The sequence below is a fragment of the Agelaius tricolor genome, unplaced genomic scaffold, assembly GCF_023055355.1.
Source record: "Agelaius tricolor isolate 1412-34295 unplaced genomic scaffold, bAgeTri1.0.p SCAF_3, whole genome shotgun sequence".
Lineage (NCBI taxonomy): Eukaryota > Metazoa > Chordata > Aves > Passeriformes > Icteridae > Agelaius > Agelaius tricolor.
This window is the reverse complement of record NW_027269263.1, coordinates 7,297,532-7,317,549: the sequence shown is the minus strand read 5'-3', so window position 1 is coordinate 7,317,549 and position 20,018 is coordinate 7,297,532. Positions and strand designations below refer to the sequence as shown.

General features: G+C 40.4%; 1 protein-coding gene across 1 annotated transcript in view; it reads left to right on the top strand.

The window, feature by feature from the left end:
- Positions 1-20,018, top strand: part of LOC139587776 (potassium voltage-gated channel subfamily KQT member 1-like) — a 410,234-nt gene that overhangs the window by 64,698 nt on the left and 325,518 nt on the right. Inside the window, exons 11-12 of the mRNA XM_071422333.1 lie at positions 6,990-7,104; positions 9,214-9,225. Coding sequence (XP_071278434.1) covers positions 6,990-7,104; positions 9,214-9,225 — 127 coding nt within the window. The remainder of the gene's footprint in view (positions 1-6,989; positions 7,105-9,213; positions 9,226-20,018) is intronic.

The following is a 20,018-nucleotide window of genomic DNA, read 5'->3' as shown; positions in this document are numbered from 1 at the left end:
GTTATTCTCTGGCTGGGGGTCATCCTGCATCAATAATATATCTACTGTGCAATTCACTCTGTGGGTATCTCTGATGCTTCCCTTCCCCAGCCAACAGGGAAAATTTGTTTTCCAACCCCTTTGCCAGACCTTACCCACTCATACCCTCCACATCACCCACACAGACTTGAAGGAGTTTGGAAGTCCACTTTTTTTGTGTATCTTTTGAAGAAAAATCTTTCATAAGGAGAAAAAGGCAACACTTTTTTTCAGGAACAGAGCCAAGGAGAGATGAAATGTTGAAGTCGACCCTGTAGTTTAAGAGATGGGGTATTTCTGTGATTTGGGTTGAGAATGAGAAACTGCTGTAGGGTTCAGTTACAGGCTGCCTGTTTGCCTGTCTTCTTTGTTTTGGAGCCTTTCCAAGCCAAGCCATGATTTTGTAGTGCATGCTGGTCAAGACTTTGAATATTATTGCATGGTTGTAGATTGTAAGTGGTGCAACTGCCTGGATGCTTCTCCCTGTTAAAGGAGAAAGGGCTAGGATGAGGCATTTCAGGAGTCAATGGAACTCTTGCCAGCCACGGATCCTTTCCCATGCACATGGAAATACCCTTAAAGCCTCTACTTCTTACAACAAAACTTTTGCCTTCCATCTTACTCAGCTGAACAGGCTAGAAGGTCCCAAATGCTTTGGATTGGAAGGGACCTTAATCATCCAATTCCAGGCCTGCCATGGACAGAGAGTAGCCCAGAATGGTCCAAGCCTCATCCCTTTTATTGAGAGTCATTCCCATGAAAACAAAACAGAAAACCAATCATGGGTATAATGCAGAAATACAAAAGTTAAAAGTATCCAGACTGGTAGCTTTGGTTCCATGTTTTTATGTGTGCTTTTATCACAGGACTGTCAATAGGCATTTAAAAAGGTTTTTCAGATTAAATTGGCAAGGAAAATCTGTGCTTGCTGGGTCTGAAAGGGGCCAGGCTGAGCCCAGTGAAGATCATACCTGGGTATTTGAACAGACAGTGAGGGGCACCAGCACTGCAGGACTGCTCCACTCATCTCCAGTTCCCTTCTGACAGGTGCCATCTGTGCAGGATCCTTGCAGCTCTTTGTGCACTTGGTCCCTGACCACTTTCTGAGGCTGTCAACAAACCTGCTTGTCAGAGAGTGCCAAGCATTGCACAGCCTCAGCAGAATGGACACTTGCTTGCTCTTCAAGTTATTCCATGCAGAATATTCAGCTGGATGTTTTAGGCTGACATGCTGCATTTCAAGAAGTTGATTGTGAAATATCTCTTCTGAAGTAGGCATATTTATGATGCTGTAGAAAGTGTTTGGAGTTTGTTGGGGGTTTTTTGTCTGGTTTGTAATTTGTGGGTTTTTTCCTGTTGTTTTTTTTTGGGGGGGGTTGAATTTTTTTTTTGTGTGGGTGTTTTTTGGTTGCATGGTTTTCTTCTCCTCTCCCTTTTCCTCCTCTCCCTTTTTCTCTTTTTACCTTTTTTTTCTGTGTGTTACATCCTTCTGTGCCTGGTCTGAAAAGGATGTTGGGGCAACTGGGTAGATAACACATCCTCATGTGCTTTCAAGAGTGTGTTCAATTGTTTCTCTCTGCCTGTTATCCAGCACGACATGCATTTTTCCAGTGCTACATGCCCTTGTGATTTTCGGTAATGTGTTGGTATTCATTTACATCCCTGTGCTGTCCCATCAGCCCTGTAATGAGTGATTGAGTTCCAGGGGCTCTAAGGCAGTGTGTAATTTGGCCTGCAGGCTTATCTAAACAGAAGAATGTACAACAAATAAAGGCAGCATTAGTGCATTTTGAGTGCTGATTGTTTCAAATCAGATACACAGGAAACCAGATGTTGAAGTTTATCTAAAACACTTGCAGCCCAGTCTGTAACTACAGCAGGAAGAGTGCTCAGCACTTTTTGCATGGAGTTAGCAATGTGTCTGCAGCAAATACAAATTTATTCTTATTCCTCAATTCAGCTTTTCAGATGTTCTTTTATGTCTGTTCTCCTTGCAAACCACTGCTTAATTAATTTTGGTGTGATTCTGCAGATGTTTTGGGGGCAAAATGCAATTCTTGTGCATTGTCCTGAATTTAAGTCAGCCACATCTTGAATGATGATAATAAATTTAGCTGCCTAAAATTAGGTACAGAAAGTAGCCTGGGCTTTTTTAACTGTACTTGTAGCTCTAAGAGTTGTGTATGGGACAGTGTGAGTATGTGGCATTTGCAGATGCCTGACATTTGAGTGTGTGGTAAGGATGTAAAATCACAGCTTCAGATGCTCAGATTTGTAACAGTTTTACATAAAGTTAAAGTAAAAATATCTTTATTTGGAGTAGTACTGAATGCACTCCTGTAGCTTCACACTGTAATGAAGAAAAGCTCTTATAATTTTGGTAAAAATTCATGCTAATTATGTTTTACTGTATTATTCCAACATGACTCCTCAGAGGAGCTTGAATGCCATTTGCCTGCTGAGATGAATGATACCAAAAGCAAGTTGAAGAGGTTTTTAAAAGCAGGCTGGTGTTGAGGTGTCAGACACTTCCAGGCCTCTGGGCTTTCATTAGCTGTTCACTTTCCTTTATTCTTCTGAGGAAAATGAGGATTTGGAGATGTCCCAGTCTCAGCCCCAAACTGGTTTGCCTCTGTGCAGCTTTACAAATACAACATTTTTAGAGAGGTGACACAAGTTTCTGACACAGGAAAGTAGACAAGACATAGCAGTGTGATCTCACAGGCTATTCATCCCTGCAGATAAAGGAAGCATGGTTATCCCAGGGATCTTCTGTCAAGGTGCAGCCTTACAGGTGAAATTAAATCACATGTTTATGTCCTCTGTACTGATGGTACTGAGTAGAGCAGCCTGGCATTATGAGAGAGGGTTTTATCTGCTTCTGATCTGAAAGGGATGAGGAGACAGTGGCACTGGAGGAACAGAGACCTGCTTTTACTTCACCTTCTTTATCTGAGAAGAGGATAGTGCAACATCCTCCTTGTTATTCTGTCCTGCTGTTGATAGGCATTGGCTGTTTAGGAATGACCACAATTGTGCAGCCATGTTTTCTGTTGCATTTATAATTTGGGAGCTTGCCTTTTCCCCATAATACAAAGTCAGAAGTCAGTGGAATACAGATAAGGACTCTAAGGTTAGATAAAGCCAAACAGCATTACAAAAATACCTTTTTTGTAATGTTTTGATGTGTTTATTTTATGACTTCACCATTTTAGAAATTAGAAGTATATGAAACTTAACTTTCTTTTTTGCTGTTTGATTTAATCAGTTGCTCTGTTTTTGGGCTTCCTGGGTTTGTGGCATCACTGGAGTTTGTTGTAGTGTGCTAGATACTACTCTGTATTTTCCAATTGCTGCTTCTAACTCTTCATGCTTATAAAATATTGTATATTTTATGATGAAACTAGTACAGCTTCTTCATACTTTGAGTAGTAACACATGGAAGGGAGGGATGACTTCTCTTTTTTCCCTCTTCATATTTCCTTGCCTCCTCTGCTTAGTACTCTGCAGCATCAAATGTAGGGCATTAATTCCCATAAAGTCAGTTTGGACAAGGAAATCTTATGAAAATAAATATAGAGAGGGAAGACAGAGTTATTCTGGCTTGAGCTGCAGCTGCTACAAACTACCATCTGTAGTAGCTGGGCCTTACAAATTTGAGTTTTATTTCTGGAAAACATCACTGCCGTGTGTTGAATGTATCATAATGCTCCACATTTCCTCAAAGTGAAAGCACTATCATGAATGATTATTATGAATTACTTTATTGCTCAGGAGCTTATGGCTTATTGACATTAAAAAAGAAATTGTCCCTTTTAGTGTGATTTTTTGGGAATTTTGATTTATGACTGAACGTAGCTGTCTAAATGAGTTTTGGAAATTCAAGGAAAGTGAGTTAACTGCAAAAACTGAGTTGGTTCCAGAATGAATATTTTGAATAAGAAAATAACTGCTCACAATTCTGACAGTTACTTAAAGGACAGAAAATATTTAGAAATACCATGTATTACATGAATTTACCATTAGCATTCATTTAGGGACCAGAACACATTATTCTTGTGTTAATATTTTAAAGCAGAAACACATAAAATGAATGAGTTCTAAAAACATAGAGGGAAATCAGTATTAAACAACTTCTTTAGGGTTGCATAGATAAAACAAGTATTCTCTGGTGATTGCTTTAATACTTCCCAAAACTAATACTTTGAATTGAGTCAAGTGGCTCTGAGAGTAGTAGGGAACCTCAAAATCTCACCACCCAAATATGATGAGCCTCAGAGCTGTGATGTCTGCTTTATCTTGATATATTAGAGCAGCACCTCTGTGAGCAGCTCTTTTTTTCTCTTAATACTTTTGAGATAAATCTAGTCTGCAACCAAAACGGCAAAAATGGTTCTATCCATGGATCTAACCATGGGAGGGCAGAGGGGAAGCAGTGAGGCAACCTCTGAGACGTGACCCAAATACTTAATTTTGTGGAGTTAAGTACACGAGTTCCATACAGCTGATAAAATCTACTACAGAGTATGTGTTACACAACTCCTGTTTGTGTGGGATTCATAATCACATCATTGTCTTCTCCCAAATGCTAGCAGGAATGAAATGTGCCCTCCCTGGGGAACGAGACTGCCGCAGATAATCACAGCAGTCCCCACCAAAGGGAAAATTTGGGTGCTTTTGCCTTATGTAAAGGCACAACAGAAGCTTGTCCTGCTTGTGTGGGTAACCAAGCAGAGGCTCTTAAATCCCAGGATGAGTTTCCCCATATCCCAGCAGGAGGTCCCTGGTCAGAGGGCAGGCTCCAGGTGCACCTGCAGGAGCAGCAGAGCTGCTGAGCATAGCACATGGGAGTGGTGAGGATGAGGAGGTTTGGACTCTGGCTCCTGCTCTCATCCACCCTTGCTCAGAACCAACATGTTATGGGGCACATTGCAGTAGGGAAAACTTCTCAGAAAAGGAGCTAGCAAGCCAAATGTGAACAGTTAAGGTTTTCTGGGTTCTTTAGGAGTGCCTGGATGCAGATTGCAAACTCTTTAGGAGTGCCTGGATGCACACCACAAACAGTGGTGTGATGAGCCACAGAGGAGTTGGATAAAGCAGTAACAGACCAAACCCCTAGAACAACAGGACTAAAATGTAATCCTATCACTTCTCATGGCAGATGCATTGCAATAACTTCAGTATCTATGCAGTGCTATGAAGGAGGCAAACTGCCATGAGTTAACTAGACCCTGCTCTGACCCTTTCAGCAGTTCACTGTGGAGTAGGAATTGATAGCAATGCAGAGTTTTCCTGTTCATCTGATGTGCCTTATATGGGCACAGTGATTTAGCTCTGCCTTGGCCCAATCCCAAGTTTTGCTAAGTTCCTATGAGGAAAACCTTACTGTAGCTGAAGCCAAAGCTCCCCCAGTTGAATTTTGCAGATGTGATCATGTGCTGTGGTACTTGCTCAGAGATTGGTGCTTCCCAAAGCCGTACTTCAAATATGGGATCTGTGTGTTTCAAGACTTTGTCTGGCAAAGTAGGAGGCCACATAGTTCTCTTACAGGGAAAATGTCTATCAGAACAAATGCAGAACTGGCAGATCTCACAAAATAAAGCTCCTCTAGAACAGCCAAAGTGTTTCAGTAGTGCTGGGAGAGCACAGAAGTTTATGCTCCCAGTGCCAGGAAGATTTGGGTTTCCCCTGGAAACACACAGTTGTGATTTAATGCAGCAGAGGTAAATAAAATAGCTTTATCGTTTTATGTTCTTTGTCAATGTTCAGTTACACTATTTGATAATTCTTTTCCATGGATTTCATTTTCATTCCTTGCCCCTTGGGTTATGGCTCTTCCAATAGCAAGCTCTGGTGTTGTGGCCTTGAACTTGAATGAAATCCAGCTAAAGTGTTGTTCTGGAATTAACTGGAGAATTCAGCAATTTAATTTTGTAGGAGGCAAGGTTTCTTATTTCTGTAACATGGGTTGTTATCACAGCATCTACCAGTGACACTATTTAGTCTTGTCTTGCTATGATGCTTAATTTTAGTGATTCACCCCCACACACTTTTTTTTGTCTCCCTTGAATTTGCATGTGTCCTCCTATCCATTTTCCAAGTTAGACTCTGTCAGCTCATGTGCTGTGCTTTCAAGGATGATCAGAATTCAAATTTATAGGTAGCTTCCTTAGAAACTGTTAGATCACCAGGAATCATGAATGAAATTGCTTTTAGATCAGAGCAACTTAAGCTAGATACACTTTATAGCTTTTGAACCAAGGTAATGCAGAAAAAGATAAGGAAGAGAACTTGCAGCAGAAATAGCTTTTGAATATTGATGCATTTGAACTTAGGTACGTCTACACCACACATACATGATGATGTCAGCCCTGTATTGGATGGAAATCTTTAGAAAACATTGGATTTTACCACTTACAGGGCTAGCTACGCTTCTCTGATCTTTGTAGTGTCTTAGTGAATGCCTTCATTAGTTGGCCATTGTATGTTTTCCAAATCTGTAATGAAATTTTTACCTTTGTAATGCTTGGAACATGAGCTAAACTGCAGCACAGCTTGTATCCACCATGGTTATCCTGCAGAGCCAACTGCAGCCAGCCACCTGAGGCTTCCTGGTTGGTGGGACAAATTTGGAACACTGGTGGCTATAGTGACCAGAGAGCACTTTGGTTTCGAGTATTCTGTTTGTGTGATAATAGCATTTGAAATAGTAGTTTTAGGTATTAAAGGTTTAAGGTATTAAAGCATACATACCAAATGGTGTTGAGTGTGGAAATGGGAATCTGATAGTTTCTATTGTCCTGCCCACATCTGTATTGCAGAGGTGATTAATTTCTGTTCATGGGAGATAGCCCTCACGAATACAAACCTTTCCTGAAACAGGTTCCTTGTGTTTGACCTATGTGTGTGCCATGGCAAGAGCTTGTGGACTATAGATAATGTATGGTGGTCTCTTTGCATCCTCTGTGCAGTGAGAAGATGCTTGGAAGGGCACACCCCAGACATGTCCCGGGCCAGCAGCTTCACTGACGACATTGACCTGGTACCCGAGGAGTCCCCACTGCCAGCGGCATCCGATGTGGCACAGTGAGTGAGCAGCAACTCTTAACTGATCCCTTAAATGCTCATTAACAATGAGGGACACCTGTCACTGAGTTAGAGCTGTGCTTTGGCTGGTTGGCTGCACTTGAAGTGATTGTGGGTTTGATCTTGTTTAACTAAAAATGAACATTTCCTAGTTTAGCCTGATGTTTGGTGGAAGTAGCCAGATGCTTGGAAAAGCAGCACTGCTCTGTGGTGGGTGGCTTGCAGCTTGGTGTATTTGTTTTCCCACTTTTTAAGGCAGCTGAAACTGTTCCTGAGAGCTGTGAGCTTTACAGACAGCTTTGTACTTGTAGACTGCCCCATCAGGTTAAGCTCTAAAGCAGTCCTAATAGAAATTGATTGGACACCTAAATGAAATAGTCATTTATAGATACAGCCCGAAAATAGAAAGGCTACCTCATGTAGTATTTTTATAAAGCAGGCACACTTTTAAGGAAATGATGTTCCACAAATATGAAAGTGAAGTTATTGTCCAGGACAGAAAATCCCCATCAGGGAATTCACTGCGATTGTTGAGTTGTTGCTTTTTCTTCATTTAGCAAATATTTCTGGAAATGAAAATAATCATGCAGGACAGCTTTATATTGTGTTTTATTAGGATCTTGAGTAACCTTCATGCTTTTGTCCTTTGTAAAATACATGTCCTGTTTTGGGCATGCGGATTCTGGAGTAAATTTCAAATGTAAACCAAAGCATTAAAACACAGAGGAAGGCCTGGATGGACCAGAACATCCAGGTGCCATAACAATGTTTTACCTCCCATCAGAAACTGACACAAATAATGCTGGTGAGGAGATCTCCTGAGTTAGCAGGCTCATGAAGGTCTAGCTGATATTTGGATGTTATGGAAATGTTGGTGGAGAACTCACCTGAGATCACTCTTGCGGGAGAACATCTGGGCTTGTCACTGGAAAAACCCTTTATCTGGGGTTAAAAAAAAAAGAAAAAAAAAATTTTTTTTGCTTGCCTTCAGATAGGGAAAAATATCCACAGTGGTGTTCAGGATGAATTTGAAAGCAATGTGATGCCATTTAAGAGGGGTTTTGTGTGTGATTGCCTATAAGAGGGTTTCTTTCACATCCTGTGTTCACTTTCTGTCCAAGGAACTCATACAGATGATGTGTCTGTTACATCTGCAGTAACTGTACTGTGCTTTCATATGGCATATCCTGGTCCTTGTACTTTCCCAACATGTCATATCGGCCTTGCTTTCAAAACAGAGAATTCTCAATTGTTCTATCAAATTGGTCTTTTTTCTTCTTTTTATTCAGCACAGTGCAAGCAAAGGGTTTTGCATTTGAGGAGAAAAAGCCCTCAGATCCAATCTTATTTCTACTGTTTAGTGCATGAAGAATGGTGGGATTGTAAATTACTTTTTGTAGTGAAAACTGTACCTGCATTTTTAGCTCCTCTTGGTTTTTTAAGTGCATTTCTCCCTTGTGTGGAAAATAAGGAGTAGCAGAAAGATAATCAAGTGCACAAATGAAAAAAAGGAATTAATATATGGAGATATTTTAAGTACTGTGCTACACAGTTTAAAGTCATATATACAAAATCATTAATTGCTCCTGCTCTAGATGTCAAGTGCATAGAAACAGAATGATCTTGCAACTGAAATTGCTAAATGAAGGATTTTTACATTCCAAGTCCCACAATAAAAAACATATGTATAAATTATAGCTTCTAAATACTAGTAAGAAACTTCAAATGTATAGAAAACATAAGGTCAGAAATTATAAAGGTGCCATGTAAGAACAAAGTCAAAACATCATTTCATTTAGTTTTCTGCTTCTAAACTGAATGTAGCAGTTTTCATCTCTATCACTGATCATCTCATTTTCTATGCCTGCATTTTTACCTAGTGGGATGCATTCATTTTAGAGTCAAAGTGATTCTTGAGCAGAAATGTGTACTGTCTCCCTCTTTAAACTGTGAACTTTATGAGAGAAGCACAGAAAGTGTTGTATTTTTGGATCCAGGTTTAAACTCCCAATTTCAATGCAAACAGTAAGATATTAACACTGTATTTTCCTGACACACACATCAATTATAGATATACTCAGTGTAATTATTTGTCCTGTCTTTTGGCAGAAGTGTAAGCAGGTAAGTTTTGGTGTGTGCTGCACTTGCTTTGGTGTGTGAGCTTTCCAAAGCAGCATGGCTTCTGCTTTTCACTCAATTAGGCCAACAAACCTTCATCCTAGAGTCATAAAAGCAGTCAATGATAAAACAAAAACACTTCCAAAAGTAAAATTCAGCCAAAAGGGAGTGTGGGGGTGTGTATGTATATATGAACACACAGTCAGCCTTCCCAACTTGCAGAATAAGTGAAAACTTGGCTTTCACATATCAGTTCATGCCAGGATCCCACAATGATGACAGTTTCACGTGAGGCACTTTGCAAACTCGAGTTTGACTTTGTGGAGCTGCCAAAAGCTAAAGTTTTGTTTGCTTCAGCAAGTGTTTTAAGCTACAAAATCAATCCTGCAGTAAACCTTTATTTCAGAGTCTGCAACTGGTCATTTTTCAGCTTCCTGTGTTGATTGTTAAACATGGTGCCAGGTCTACAACTGTAATGTTTTGAGGGTTGTTTTCTACAATGTGAACAATAGATGCTCATCAAGTCTGCTGTGCTGCATGGATGACAGCAGAGATGCTCTCTGGTGACATAAGCTTTGCTTCAGGCCACATGCTTTTGAAAATTCCCTCCAGTGTGTGAGGAGGGCAAATGATATCCCAGGAAAACAGATTTCTTACCCCTGAGCCTCATTGCCTTAGACAAGGCTCTGTCACATCAATGTGCATGTGTGTAGCAGATTCACATCGCAGTAACTCAGGTGGGTTTTGGCAAGCAAGCACCAGGCTGCTTGAAAACTGCTGATATTGTTGTTTAAGGTGGTATTTGACTGAAAGCAAACCAGTTCAATGTAATGCAGCACTTCCCAGTGGTTCCCACTGTCAGTGGTGGGTGCATCCACCAGTGGAATTCTGATGTGAGTGGTCCATGCAAACCTGGAGAAGCTGAGCTGCCCTTGTGTCAGTGAAATCAGGCAGCAAACTGGAAAATGGAGCTTGGGAGACCTTTCTGTAGGAACACAGCTGCTTTGGATCCCTTAGACAGCTGGGATGATGTTTGTTTCTGGTGATCTCTGCACAAATGTGAACAACTCCTGTGCCAGGGGACAAAAGCATCATATTCAGTTTATAACTCTGTGGCTGCCTGAAGTTCTTGTTGAGTGCCTTTGGCCCATTTCCTCAGGGGCCAAAAATCCCATGTGCTGCTGACCTGAGTAGAGCTCTGTTGGTTTATAATGGCTGCTTCTGAGGTGTCCAAAGCTGAATAAAAATGATGGTTATAGAGATTAATCAATTCTGATGGTTTACATAAATATATTAATTTCAGTCAGTTGATGAGTAGTTCTATTTTTAGCAAGAAATGTTTGGACTGCCTAACTGCCTGACATAATTACTCACCTAATATTTCAAATTCTCTGATGAACAGTCAGAAGGGGGCTCCATCACTGAATCACTGGAGTTTTGCAAGAGTAAAGGAGAACCCAATACCTTTAAGATGTAGTGTTTTTTTGGGGTTTTTTTATCTCCAGCTGGTTCTATTTTTATTGTGATGACATGAACCCTTGGCCATGACAACATTTTCTGTCATTCACACCAGAGTTTAACCTTCCATCAGGAAAGAGAATTTGGCCAATAGACTGCACTGAAAGATTACACCAACCTCTGGTCCCTGATAGAACAGTCTCAGAAAAAAATATACAGAGCAGCAGCTTTAGAGGCAGACATCCTGTTTTTGTTTTTCAGAGCTCTGTGGTTTAAAGCTGTGGTGTCGAAAGCTCTTTGCACTCTGAGGAAAAGCCAAAGTCAGAAATTCTCTGTCAGCGTGGCCAAGCAGCTGTGGTTGAGAGTGCGTTTTGTGGCCGGCTGGCGTCACAGGGGGGTGAATGTCAGCAGGTCCCTCTGGCAGGTGAGATGCACACCCAGTGCCCTTGCTCTGCCCTCTGGGCACAGCTGAGCAGTGACTCCTCCTCAGCTGGAACAGGCTGCCAGGGAGCTCAGAGCTGTTCCCCACAGGGAAAGTGGGGTTTCAGGACTTCTCATGGGCTGGGAGTGAGACCAGCAGTTGCTCTTCTTTCTGAGGCTCTGTTCACAGCAGAGTTAAGCTGTGCTTAGGAGCCATGGGTTTGATCCAACCCTGGTGAAACCAGCTCTGAGCAGAGCTTTAGAAAGCCTGAAGGTGCTTGTGTTGCATTCCTGCGTGTGAGGTCAGCGTGCTGAGGCTGTGAAAATGCTTCACTCTGAGGTCTTTAATGGAACAGAAGCACAGACCTGACTGCAGAAGCAACCTGATATCCACTGTTCCCATCTCCTCCAGCTTTTTGGTTTTTTTTTTTGTTTTTGTTTTTTTTTTTTATTTCAAGCTCATAGCACAAAACTGGCTCTTAGATTGTACAAGGGAGTTTCACCTGCAAAAGGATTAGCAGGAAAACCCAGCATTATAATGTGGTTATTAAACAATCTTTTCCCCCTCTGAGGAGGAGGGAAAAGAGACCTGAGGTGAGGCAATGGATGCAAAACAAACCTCTTTTAATGGGGGAACTGAAACCCTGAGGATGAGTGAATGCCCTGTTCTGTGTCACCACTGGTGAATCCTGATGCAGAAAGAGCATCCCAAATTCATCTCCAGCTGTGAGCAGGACCTCCTGTGAGGTTTGGGGCTTCATGAAGCCAGGGGCTTGGGTTCTCTTTGCTGGAGTTTGTGCTCCCTGCAGGCTGCCTGGAAGAACAGAGCAAAGCTGCTGCCCCCCTCACCGGAGCTGGGTTCTGCAGAGATGGAGGTACCCTGGGCACTGCTGTGTGCTGGGCTGGAAAATCAAATTTGTATTCAAAGGAGGGTACTTCACGGTTAGCCTTAGAATTTTAGCTTTTCTCTTTTAAAACAAGTTTAGGAAATGTGTTGGTTTTGTGGTTTTGGTTGTTCTGGTTTGTTTTTTCTAGAGGAAATAGGTTATCATATGATTGGCAGATATGAAATATGACTAATTTCCTTCATTGCCCACTAACACAGAAATTTTATACAAAGTGAATGGGACAAATGGTAAAACTTATGCTAGGCCTTAAAGCTTTCATTAGGTGTTATCAAAGAAAATGATCATTGTTAAGCTCTTGAAAAAAGGGATGTTAAACCCATCTTCTGACTTTCAGCCTTCCACTATCTGTAGATGGTAGTGAAGGTTTTATCAGGGTCTTATGAATATTTTTTGTCCTTCTTTGTCTCTGCTTGAAAATATAAGAGTTCAACCTGTAACATCAAGCATATTTTCAATCTTTCTGTTGTTTTGGTTTATCTCTGCCAGCTCCATTTATCTTTCTATTTTCATCTTAACTTCTTTCTATAGCTTATTGCTTTTAATCCTATTGAAGAGTTCACCTTCTCACTAGCAACTCTATCCCACTGAATATACTATATGCTATATACTATATAATATCATGTATTATATATTATATAATCCAGTAATTGAATAGTGATCTTGTGTAGGATAATTGAATCAACTATAAACTCATTAATAACACTTTTCTTATTAAAATAGTGTTCCTGGGGTAACCCACAGTACCATGAGTGGAGGGCATATATCTATATCCATCTTGTTTCCAGGCTTCTCATTGTCTGTTGGCTTTTGACACTTACTAATTCCCACTCTCATGTACATTGAACACAGGTGTTAGTGATGCAACTAATTCTGTCCTTAGCATGGCACTCAACAACATTATAAATTGCTTCAAAGAGGGATTTTTGCAAGCATCTGTCAGTTCTGACCAGAAAAGAATGAGGTAAAATAGTGTAAATTTAACAGACAGTAGTAATTGCCAATCTGGTTCTATATTTTTTACCACTATATGGTCATGTGTTAAATTACACTTTTTAGCACTACCCATTTTTGTCTTGTCACTTCTAATTTGGAATTCTTTAAAAGGGCTGCCTTGGGATTTATTTCAGCACCCAAACAATTTTTATTACCATGTAATATGAAAGCAAGGCTGGCATTAGTATAAATTGGTGGCAATATGCAATAACCTTTTACAAGAATTTGACATTGAGGGGGTTTGGAGGTATTTATCCTGGAGTCACAGTGAATTTTTGCTCTTTCATTCCAAGAGTGAGAACATTTGGCCAGTGGAGGGCACTGCCCCATAACACAGGAGAAACAGAAACTCCTGTTTCAGCTTTCCAAATCCCATTTGTCATTTCAGCAAGCTTACTTATAAACTTAATTTATCTGCATCTGAATTTCCCCAACGTTAAATTGGCAACTTGCCACGCTAAGAAAAAAACCCCTACTATACTTAAACATCAGTTTAATGAGCAATTTAACCAACCCCCAAAGGCTCAGCTTGGTGTGGTGGTTTGACTTTCTTTCCTGGAAAACAGACCATTGTAACAGCCCACTGAAGGCTGTCAAAATATAACTGAATGCACATTATCATGTAAACCTCTATGCAGCAAAGTTCCCAGATCTGATAGAAAAGTGTGACATAAAAAGTTGCTTTGGAAACAGAAGCTTCTACAAAACATTTTCTAGAACTGATTTTTTTTTTTCCTTAATGAGTTTTCTAATAATTTCACAGAATTTTGAAGTGTGAATCAAATTTTTCATGGCAGGGGTGTGAAGGGACTCTGGGATATATGGCTGCAAATATCTGTCAAGAAAGTAGTTTACAAAGAATGTATCTGTTTCCAGATTAAAGACTCCCCTTTGTGCCTTTACTTTACACAGAAATTATTTATCTCAGCAGCAAGTCAGAAAATACAAAAAAAGGCAACTCTAATATTTGTTATTTATTGAAAGGAGTGCAAGGAGCTGGATTGGATTCCTGGTCTCTTGTCTGTACTGGAAGGAGAAGGGGGAATCACATTATGGAGGCTTTGTTTGCATGTCAGAGTTTGTCAAGGTTTTACTTAATTACTATTATTACAACTCAGTTGTCATTTCCAAGTTCCATGACACATGACAATATCATGAGTGCCTCTATGTGAAGCTGTGATGGAAGTTTGGAAAAACATAACATGAAAAAGGGTGTTGTTTGCTGAAGAAGACAGTGCAACTCTTCATATCAGACCACCCCAGGCAAAATAAAAGTGTGCCACATGTGGCACCTGTGTTTTGGGGAGGGGAGGATAAAAATCTTGTGGGAAAGGTGAGGTGGTTGCACTGCACAGAGAAGTGTGACTCTGTCCCTTCTGTAGAAATAACCAAGCACGTGTTTGCTGTTCCCCCTGACCTGGTGGTTTTGCAGTATTTTGTGTTTTAGCACTTCTCCTGTGAGATTAAATTGGGTGTGGGTGAACCGTGCCTGTGCCTGTTCTGGTCACAGGCACTTGGCTGTGCTCATTGTCTGCCTGTGTAAAATATGCTGAGGCAGAGGAGAAGCAGGGATAGGAGTCCAGGCTGCCTGCAGCCTGAACATTCAGGTCATTGCTCAGGTGGTCGAGCTCCATCCATAAACCACAGGGTGTGTTTTGTATTGGCAACATTCAACACAAAAAGTACTTTAGAAATTGTTTATACCAGTTGTCCTTCCCTTTCCTTCCATGGCTGCTTCCCTGGGCTGCTCCTGTGACTGAGGCAGCCCCTCTCTCATACCAAACAAAAGCCCATCCCTGCCTAACAGGGACTGTTGAAGCTCTTAGGGTCAAAAAAGGATGGAGAAAAGCTTGAAGGCATGAAGACACCATTTTTTTTGGCTAGAATTTGTGGAGGAGAGAGCTGAGATAAAAATCTATCCTTCTTTTTAAGGCAGGAAGCTTTTATTTTACTTTAATATTAGCTGAGTGTTACCCTGCTGTCCTTCTGAGCATGGACAGCAGCCCTGCAAGCCAGAATCTACTTTCCAATCTACCTTCCAATCCAATTCCTTACAGCCTGCTTTCTGAAGAGGTGACATGCCTGTCTAACATGCTGCTTCTACAGACATAATTTCTGAGGCAGCAGGAAAAAAAATTCAGAAACTGTAAGTGAAAGTTAAGAGAGCTCAGTGTGGTTAAGTGAAAAGTCGTGATGAGTGCATTGAGGACAAAAAAAGAAAATAAAATTTTATTACAGATGTCAGGAACAGTTTTGTAGTTAGAAAATGCAATTTATGGGTGATTTCTTTAGTATTTCATCATTACCAATATTATGAAAATCTACTTTGAAACTTTCAAAATAATGTGAGCAATGTAATCATAAATTGATATGGCATCATTTGGTGATGATGTTTCACAGTGCAGTTTAAACAAACAGTTTGGAGTAAGGACTGTATTTCTACCCAGGCAGCAGGTAGACTGTCCACTTAGCCTAAAATGAAAGAAGGAAGACTCTTTTCTGTGGTTTTTAAGTGTTAATTTGGTGTTTATCAAGGGGTGCTGAAGTCTTGCCTTATTTGCCAATCTCTAGACAGTCTTATTCTGTATTTACTGGTCAAGTGCCTTTCCTTATTGAAATATAAATAATTGTTCATTTCATTCAGGTGGCTTTTATAGACTTTTGTATAGTGCAACATAGTACCCAATGAAGCAAGACACACTTGCTTTCACTGCACTAAAGGATATTGGAATTCACATGACATGGCTGAGTTACTGGAGCTGCTTCTGTTCTGTGGGATGGACTTAGGGCTATGGATTGTTTATGGCTGCTCCAAAAATACCTCTCATGTATGTTTGTATCTTACTGATTTTTAAAATTATTTTTTCCTAAAATACACTTAAAAGAAACATCTTATAAGGGAAAAAGTTCTTTAGTAAAGCAAATGCCATTTATATCTTCATTGTGTGTTTAAAAACAATGCCAATTCTCATTCTTCAGTGAACACTGAGACCACTGCTCTTTCAGCTGCAGTAAAAGTACAGTTTAGATGTATCTCCTCCATATTTATTTTTGTCTAAAGTAATATTTAGATGCTTTGCAATGAGCAGGTATCTCTACTAAAACTCTCTTATTGTGTACAAGATATTCACAACAAAAGTTAGTAATCTGAGAGATCACCTTATATCTTCTCATGGCTATTTTCTTGGGTAGCCCTACCAAAACTGAAGGAATGTATTCTAGACCTGCAATTTCACTCATTTATTTATACATACATATATTATGCCATATTTAATTATCTAGCTTTAAAGTAATGCTGAAGTACTCATTGATAAATCAACACACAATTTGGGTTAAATATTAATTACTCCTATTTCTGTGCCAGGGAGGTAATGGAGTTATTGCAGCCAATGTAACTAACATATTTGTGCCTAAATAGGGCTGATATGTGAAAACTGGTAGATGAAATTGCTGCTTTTTTAATTTGACCACTGCATTAATCTCTGTGCTTGAAAAGTCTATTTTAATAAGTTACTTCCAGGAAATTTAAGTGATGGCAATTCTGTAAAACCTGACAGTTCCTCATGGATTTCTCAGCTCTGACACTTTCACAGCTGCACATGTTAAATCTTTTTATAGGCCAAACTTGATGAACTCCAAATGGGACAATGGAAGTTGCTTTTCAGGTTGGATACACCGAAATAGATGCCAGACAAATACCAGTGCCAGTTGCTTGTCTGCTTTTTCTTTTAGTGCTCTGCAATTTGGAGAAGCCATTATACTCTCTCTTTTACTCCAGATTAAACCCCCTATCTCCAGGGCTGCTTTTTCCCCTGCCCAATAACGCTTCTAGATGTTATCACCACCTTCTCAAAAAACTTTGCCCTAATTGCTTAGCTGTTTGTTTGCATTGCTAAGACAATTTATCTCTGGTCTCTGGGTCAAAATGAATTTATCAGACCATTACAGTACAGAAAGCTTAGTATGTGGGCACTGAAGCTTGCAGTCATTGCACGCTATATTGAGCTCTGTTCCTCCCAGTGCTCTGCCTGTTTGCTCCTGGCCTGCTGTAATGGCATTTTTCATAACTCACTGATACTTATCTCCCCTGCTTTAGTCAGCCAGGCTGCCTACATCCAGGCACTGGCTAGGACAGATAATCTTGATGGTCTTTGCTTTTTATTTTTTATTTAGTCAGCTGTCTGCAATATGTGTGGTGCTCACTAGTGTCAAAATATGCTTGAAAACAAAGCTCCAAGAGCTCTTGAAGCTGTTCTTATGCTGATTTCTCTTACTCCAGCAGTTATCACTGAAGGATCCCCTCCAGAGGGTTCTGTGATTTGTCCCTGCAGTAATCCAAATCCAATAATACAATGTAAACGACTTTCCACATGTTCCTGTGTCTACTTAGCTACTTTGTTATTTAAAAAAAAATACAAATTCCTTCTAATGTGAAATGTGTGGAATTTGCAGCATTTCAGATAAACAAAGCATGGCTCTTCCTGTGTTTAGTTCTCTTCTTAGTCCTTCAGCTCTGTGTCTGCTGTAAATTTCATACTTCATCTCCAGATTCTGGAGTTTGTGGATGTCCACATTCATTCTTGACAAAGAATTGTCATTGGTTTGGTCTTTTTAAAGTAGGAAAAGTTTCAATTTGATTTCTATGCATAATCTTTTCTGTGTAACCTTGAGTGAAAGGCTTCCATTAGTGTCATGTTATCCACCTGCCAAGCTCTGATTAAATTTTAATTTAGAAAACAAGCCTGTTAGTGTTTAACAAGCACTGGGCAAGGGGAACTTGCTAGCCAAAGAAGGGCTGTGCTACCTTGAGGGTTTTGACTGCAAATCCTTTGCCCCCTCTTGCAGGGAAACCCAAGGTCAGCTCTGAGTAAAATAAGGTATAATTTATGAAGCTAATTACCCCTGCTCTTTCCATACAGCACTGCTCTATCAGTGAGGGGGAATTGCTTTGTGCCAAAGTTTGTCTCAGCAGCACAAATGGGCTGGGCCTGTTCTGTCTTCTCCTGCTTGTCCCTTTCCCCCACTGCAGCTCCTGAGGCACAGGGATAAAGTGAATTCCTTAGCATGGGGGACTGACCAGTGCAGTGTGAAGTGGTGAGGGCAGGGTACAGAAGTGGACAGGAGCTGGGGAGCTTGTGGCTGAAAAGATGGGGAATGGAAGCAGGGAAAGCAGCACCTGCCTGGATGGAGATTTGGAGCTCTCACCCAGAGCTCCCTTGTACATCTTGCTGGTGACTTCAGAAAGCACCTGGACTCCTCTCAGCTCCTTTCATCCTCCATAACCCCCTCATCCTGTCATCAGTCCCTGCAGTTTCTCTTCCTATTTGTGGAGTGGGAGAAGTGTGTGTGTGTGTGCATGTCTGAGAAAAGCCTGGACAACAAAATTTGACTTTGCTCACTGTCCCGAGGAGCCTTGACTGAGCTCTGCCTTCTATTTCAATGCTCAGGCATCTGAGTTTTGCCTCTAGCTGGTCAAGAATCTGAGTTTGTGTCCTCAGATGGCCTTAGAACTTTCCCAGGAAGAATGTCTAACATCTGCAGAACTTGGAGAGAAATCTTTTTCTTTTGTTATCAGCACACCTCTGCAGCTCCCTGCTGGATGAAATTGATAATCAGGATAAAGGGGATAGCCCATTCCCTTCCAATTTACAGTCAGCCCTGTTTGTACTTGATTAAACAGAGTTTTAGAGATAGAATCATGTAGGTTTAGAGCTATAACCACATAGGTAGCTATTGGATTTCTGTAAAAAGTAAACTCTGTAAAATTTCTGTAAAAAAAAAACTCTGGCTTACAGTTCTGTCTTTTTCCTGTGATATTATATTACACCTTTTTAGATTTCTTTTGTTGCTTGTTTGCCTGGTTGTGAAAGCAAACCAACTGGTGTGCTTGAACCCCTGCATATTTACACAGAGTCTAAATTTAATTTTATCACTCATGCATAGTATTAAACCCTGAAAATTAAGTCAGAATTATCCTCCTGCTTACTTTACAGCAAGTCTCTGTGTGTGATGAGTAAACACACTGTGGGTGGCCGAGGGTAAAATAAAATTTCAGTGTTTGTTCGCAAGGGCAGATTTCTTCCCCTTCAAAAGATAAACACCTAGCCACAGTTTAGTAGATTTTACCAGCTGGCCTAATTGATTTAAAAAAAAATCTCACAGATGAATGTAGAACTTTTAAAAATTATTTTTGGTATTTTCATAAGCATATTGTAAAGCTTTTGGAGTCCTCTAGCACTCAAAACATGACCCTTATTTCAGATGTTTGGATTAAAAACTTTGCCACAGCCCATATCTCAGGCATCTGCAACTAAATTAGAAATACAAACCCAAAATATATGCCCTTACTTTGTCCATTCAGTATTATACAAGAAAATTACAGCAATTGAGGAAAAAAACCCCAAAACACTCATAGTATCACACACAGTCATCCTCTCTTTTCAGTTGTATCAGCTGAGCACTAATAATGAACATCTCCAAAATCTCCAGTTTCAACACTGTGACACTTTAATGCATGAGCTAATGAAGAGCTGGAGGTTATTTAATCTTATCCTTGCCTGTTCCTCGTTCAGAAAGTGCTAATCTCTTTCACAAACAGAAGGGGCATGAGCTCATTATAGAACTTGCTATTCATGACATCACCATTCCCCTCACTGCTTCTCCTCTACGTCTCTTTTTTCTTCTAGCGCTAGCTGAGCAAGGTAAATATCACTATCAAAGTGTGACAACAGCTGTTCTTCTCCCAGGGCAATGGGTTTCAGCCTGTTCTTTGGTTTCAGTGTTCTTGTTTGGGCAGCAAAGAGACAGTGTAGAATTGTCTGACAGTTCAGGTGGGTGACCCCATCAACATTCAAGAAATATTCTTCCCACTTGTGGCCGTGGCTTCCTTATCAACCTGTTTTGAACTGCCTTAGTTTATTGGGGGGGTAGGAAAGTGAAGGAAGCAATTTAACTCCAAGGTCTTTTGGTTTACACTGTTAGCTCTCATTTGAGTTCTTTTGTTTAAACACAGCTGGC